Consider the following 6,000-nt stretch of genomic DNA (forward strand, 5'->3'; position numbering starts at 1 on the left):
TGCACATGTGGGTGTTGTATAATAAAAAAATAATTCAAGCAGTGAATGATAAATTTAGTAAAATATTTTTTTTTTTTAAGAGTATAAATTCTATTACTTGTTTTGCAAAATGTCCATTTTGTCTAAGACTCCCTTGAGAGTGGCCTCCCGTGCCGTGGCCCTTATTGCTCAGGACTAAATCGTCATATAATCGTATAACTATTCCGCGATCGAATTCTAGGTCGCAGTTTGTATTTGTTCTTACAGAATATCTTCACATATATTCACCGAATACGTCAGTAACATGGAGTTTTTCTCATATGTAATAACGAATCTGGTTTTAAATCAACATTACACTGAATTACTAATTAGATTTAGTGGAAATAATTTTTAAATATTGAATATATTGTTAAGCAAGTATAAACGTTTAAAAAACATATGACAGACGACCATTATCCTGTGAATTAGGATTTCAAAATTGGAATAGCGATTATTTCTTCCCTCGAAGCTGGATCTGGAGCATTCCTAACAATGCTACTCCACTGTGAGTTGCACATAGGTGAGATGTGCAAGATTCGTCACGATATTTTTTATTACCGCCGCACGAGATAAACTATAAATACAAATTATTAAGAATTACATGAAAACCAGTCGCGTTTATTGCGGTGTAACAATTAATCGTCTGTTAAGAGTAAGGTGTTATAAACGCTGCTCTAAATCATCACACAATGTATTATTTAAAAAAATATTTTCCTAATATTCATCACAGAATTTATATCGTTAGCATTCTTGTGAGATGTTACTGTTTCAGGTAGAAGAAATAATCCATTTGTTAAGATTAAGCAAAGCACGGAACACGTCGAGTGAGCTTCTGTCGGGCGGCGAACGGAAGCGATTATCCATTGCTTTGGAACTACTGAACAACCCTCCCGTGATCTTCCTCGATGAACCCACAACGTTAGTGATTAGATACGATTTATATTTGCTCGGTAGTAGGGGTTTTGTGCAAGCTCGTCTGGGTAGGTACCCTACCATCCGCTCATCAGATATTATACCATCAAACAGCAATACGACTATAGGCACTAGGGACCTTTTAGTCCCCAAGATTAGCGGCACATTAGCTATGTTACATGTATCTTGTATATCTATAGTCAATGGTGTCCACTTAACCTATATTATAAAAATAACTTTAAAACTAAAATATATCTAATTCGTTTTGGTTAGGTACCTTTAAATTTCACACTCTATTATAATTCTATGGAGATATTCGGACAAACATTTTGGTAAATTGAAAATATTTTTATGACTTCTGTGTGTCGATGTATCGATTTTTATGGCGTTTTTTTATGTTTTGTATTTCCTATTTGTAGCGATGATGGCGATCGGAATATCGCTATTAATCTTTTTATTGTGATGAAAGATTGCAAGTCAATTAATTGTATTTTTGTTATTCTTTGTTAAAGAATTTAAACGGTCTCTTTTATATTTGAAATTGAAGTTATGTTATTATATTTTAAATAAAAACATATATATATATATATATATATATATATATATATATATATATATATATGTTTTTATTTAAAATATCATTATTTATACTCATCTATCTAAATTCTTTAAATTCTTGCTGTAAGTTTTTAAGTAGACCGTATAATCTTGTTTAAAGATCATATATCTGATTTTGCTTCGGTAGCGTACAGATACTCCATGAATCTATTCAGAAATATTGAACAAGTAATAATTATATGTTTAAAATATTACATTTACGATTGTGATTATCAAATAATCTTAATCTTGTATATTCCAGTGGTTTAGATGACGTAGCATCTTCAACTTGCGTGTCACTCCTAAAACGAGTTGCTCGAGGTGGTCGAACTGTAATATGTTCGTTACACACTCCATCTGCAAGAATATTCTCTGTATTCGATCACGTATACGTAGTGGCTGACGGCAGATGCGCGTATCAAGGCACGGCAGCTGGTGTCATACCATTTTTGAAAGAAATAAATCTGCCTTGTCCGACAACTTATAATCCAGCCGATTTTAGTAAGTACATTATCCTCTCTGTAACTGTTGTGTTCAACAGCTGATTGTTATCTGATCTGGCCTCAAATCTTGGCTATTATTTGCTTTAACTTATGAACAATTCAATATTACATAATTGTAAGTTGCTTCTTGTTTTTAATTATGATAGTTCTATCAGAGTAATCGTCTATGAATATACTTATCATTGTTCATTGTACAAATACTTACAGCAAGATAAAAATAAATGTAGATAATTATTTGGCTGATTTGTTTAACCATCGCATAGGATTGTTCATTTTAATAAAAATGTTAATTACGTTTTAGTAATAGAAGTGTCGAGTGGTGAATATGGTTCTCACATAGATCAGATGGTAGCAGCAGTTGACAATGGTAAATGTCAGAGATGGAGGAGTTATGCAATGGAAGAGGATAATGAGGATTTGGAGATAGAGGAGTTGAACACTGGAGTGGTGGAGAGACATAACTACAAGTATGAGAGCACACCGTTTCAACAGTTTTATGTGCTGTTAAGACGGATGATCCTGCAAACTTTAAGAAATAGGGTATCTATCATATTCTAATACAAATGTTCTATAGTCATAACAACCTTGGGAAAACATAAATTCATACTATTTTCAAGAGTAGATTGTCGGATAAAATCTTTAGGGCTTTATAGACATTCCATTAATATAAAAGTACTTTTTCTTACATTAGAATATTTTTCTCCGTCAGGACTATCTCTGGTTACGAATAGGACTCCACGTGTTCCTGGGCGCAATCGTCGGTGCTCTATTCAATGACATGGGTTACGATGCTTCTAAAACTTTATTCAACTTCGGATTTTGTTATGCTTGTATCATAGCTATGTTGTATACGACGATGATGCCTGTGTTATTAGCGTGTACGTAATTATTTCGACTTTTTATTAATTTTACATTATTTATCGCTTATTATCCAAAACAAAAACATGCCCGTCTCTTAAAACATTAATGTAAAACTCAGACCAAATTATTATCGTTGAAAATTTCAGTTATTTTTATACTGTATAGAAAAGTTAAATGTTACTGTACATTCTTCTAGAGGTTTTCTTGATCCCTTTAAATTTATTTCTAGATCCGACAGAAGTGCTGCTAGTCAAGCGCGAATATTTCAACAGATGGTACGGCTTGAAGCCTTACTATGCAGCCTTAGTTGTCTCTCGGACTCCTCCCACGATTTTCTTCTCCCTCATTTACCTTGCCATCGCATATCCTTTGACGTCACAACCGATGGAATTTTCTAGAGTGTTGATGTTCGTCACTACCTGTATTCTGGTAGCATTGATATCAGAATCGATGGGGACGCTGATATCGTCAACGTTAAGCGTTGTGGTTAGTAATTTTAGTATTTTGTGAAATGTCATCGAGAAAACGAGCTGTCTAGTTAATAGTACCTATATTTTATAAACATTGCCATTACAAGAAAAATTATCAGTAACATTTTCATCAAACATGGCCATGAGTTTCATAGCACAATATTGCTCAGGCCAATTTTCTCTATCCAAATTTTCTGAATGGTACTTTCTATAGTTCAAGTTACTTTAGTTGTTTGTGTGTACTAGAATCTAACATTAATTTTTAAATCTATTTATGACTTACCTTAGCATCTTATTATCCATGGAATTAGATAGGAATTTGGGGGGCTTTTACGAAACAATAAATTCGAGTAACATAAAAATAGTTTTTCAAACAGATCACAAACAAATATTATTAATAAAATTGTAAAATAGCGATTAAATGTGACTTTTGTATATAACAAAAAAAATATTACTTAATATTACAAATGAATATTATTTGTTTACGCTTCTATCATTGAAGTCATGGATGTACTGATATATACTCTTTGTGACAATTGGCTTAGCTCGTGGACTACATTGCTCTTATACATTCCAGAACTCAATGTTCGTGGGACCAGTAGTTGCAGTGCCCATGATGTTGTTAGCGGTATACGGTATTGGTAGTGGAGACGAAGCTCCGCCTCTGATCTGGAGGTTGGCGCGTTATTGCTCATTCATGAGGTACGGCCTGGAGGGCCTCATCATGGCTGTGTATGGACCACCGAGGGATGATCTTATTTGTCCTGCTGATGAGGACTACTGCGAGTATAAGAATGTTAAGTGAGTATAGAATTAAATCGTAACATGTCATTATAGTTTATGTCATATACATTTATAACGATAAAATTATTTTTTTTATTAATAAAATATACTTTTTGTATTAAGCATAACAGCGTTAAAATATTTACCTTTCAGATATTTCGTGAAACTAATGGGCATGTCCGACGTTTCAATTACAGTCGTATTTCTAATGCTATTCGTTTCGTTGCTGGCGATGAATCTTGGAGCTTACTACCTTCTAAGACAGAGACTGTCACCGAACTATGCCTTCCGAGCCATCAAGCTTATTGGAAGGTTCATTAAAACTAAAATGAGCCTTACGCAGTAGCCGTAAGTTAGATGTAGCTAATGTAGTTATTAGAAATAGCGATACCCACCCTAGTGGAAGCGACAGAACATTTTCACGAAGACAAATCTACCGATCACTATCTCACCAGACAAATAACATATTATATTATAATAATTTCTTAAATTAATGATGGTTAGTATGGATTAAGTTGGTGAAGTAAATAATACCAGTAACAAGTACTCTTGACATTCATTGACATGGCTTCAAAGTAATATCGATATCGTGACAATTTTTCAAAATATAACAATAACATATATATAACAACATACCGACATGACAATAGTTTTTTTTTATAAATGACAGTTGTTTTTTTTTGCATACTTTTTAATTTATTTGTCTGTGACTAAACTTGACTACATTTTGACAATATTTATTTTTATTTGATGCCCAAATCGTCATATGAGTTATAGTCGTACTTTGTAATTAAAAAAATATTTTATTTTTATGTGGTAATATTGTTTGATTTCGTTTCTAAAACACTATTACTAATCTTTAAGCATAGCCAACATGTTTTTTTTTTTTATTAACAGCCCAGCTCAGTGACTTTGGCATACACATACAGCCTGTTAATTCTTAAATTTTAGATTAAGAAATATGTTAATTATATTTATTCCAGTGATTTATGAAAAGTTAATTGATGGATATTATAATTAAATGTGATATTTAGTAATAGCAATTTAGTAAAGTTTTTATACAAGTAATATTACAAGCATTATTGAAAATTTATTCTTTTAAAAATTAAATGACAATGACGACATGTTCTTTATGTAGAAAGTAAAAGAAAGTTTTTATGTAAAATTACTAATCCTAACAATAAAAACATTTATAATTGTAAAATAGAAAATTTTATTTTTAATTAGAATTATACTTAAATTAGTGTCTATTGTTTATTTGGTAGTGTAATAATAGCTTCTAAGAAGGAAATGCCAAGTGAAAAAGAAAATTGCCAGGTTATTGGTTATTAATACTGTTTTTATAAATGTACAAAAATTTTTTTTCTTACTGTAATTTAAATATATTTTTTTATCTAATTTATCCTAAATGGTGTAAGACTGGATTTTTTTATAAGTGGTGTAAAATAAACATATTTTTTAATTGAAGATTTATTTTATTATCTTTATCATATCATACAAATACCATATGTTGTTGAGGGTGTCCTCTTGACCATGCCTTTGGAGCATAATAGTAAGCGAATAGAGTACAATTGTGGGAGGCAGAGGCACTGGCCTAAATTAAAAGAACATCATCAAACTCAAAGTCAAATAAATAAATTGCTTCACTCAGATAGGTCTAAATAAATCTAAATAAATCTTCTAATCTAATCTAAGTTAAGCCTGTGTGTTTGTTTAGGCTATTCCAATCAAAGCAAGAATAAAGATAAATAAATCTTAGATTTTCGAATTCCATGCGATATGCTAATATACAGATTGACTGGTGAATTACTATCAATATTTAAGGAGAATACTCGGTACATGATTTGCATTCGAAT

General features: G+C 31.6%; 1 protein-coding gene across 3 annotated transcripts in view; it reads left to right on the forward strand.

Moving 5' to 3' along the window:
• The window catches only part of LOC125066505 (ATP-binding cassette sub-family G member 1), a 49,351-nt gene extending 43,782 nt beyond the window's left edge, over positions 1-5,569 (forward strand). For 2 of the 3 annotated variants that reach the window (XM_047674602.1, XM_047674603.1), the window contains 7 exons: positions 791-936; positions 1,790-2,028; positions 2,332-2,570; positions 2,740-2,908; positions 3,121-3,377; positions 3,939-4,162; positions 4,298-5,567. In XM_047674602.1, coding sequence (XP_047530558.1) covers positions 791-936; positions 1,790-2,028; positions 2,332-2,570; positions 2,740-2,908; positions 3,121-3,377; positions 3,939-4,162; positions 4,298-4,490 — 1,467 coding nt within the window. In that variant the 3' untranslated portion in view covers positions 4,491-5,567. Of the gene's footprint in view, positions 1-790; positions 937-1,789; positions 2,029-2,331; positions 2,571-2,739; positions 2,909-3,120; positions 3,378-3,938; positions 4,163-4,297 lie in introns of all 3 variants that reach the window. The other variant, XM_047674604.1, reaches the window with a different exon arrangement.
• The last annotated feature ends 431 nt before the right edge of the window (positions 5,570-6,000 follow it).

The sequence above is a fragment of the Vanessa atalanta genome, chromosome 9 (genome assembly GCF_905147765.1).
Source record: "Vanessa atalanta chromosome 9, ilVanAtal1.2, whole genome shotgun sequence".
Classification (NCBI taxonomy): domain Eukaryota; kingdom Metazoa; phylum Arthropoda; class Insecta; order Lepidoptera; family Nymphalidae; genus Vanessa; species Vanessa atalanta.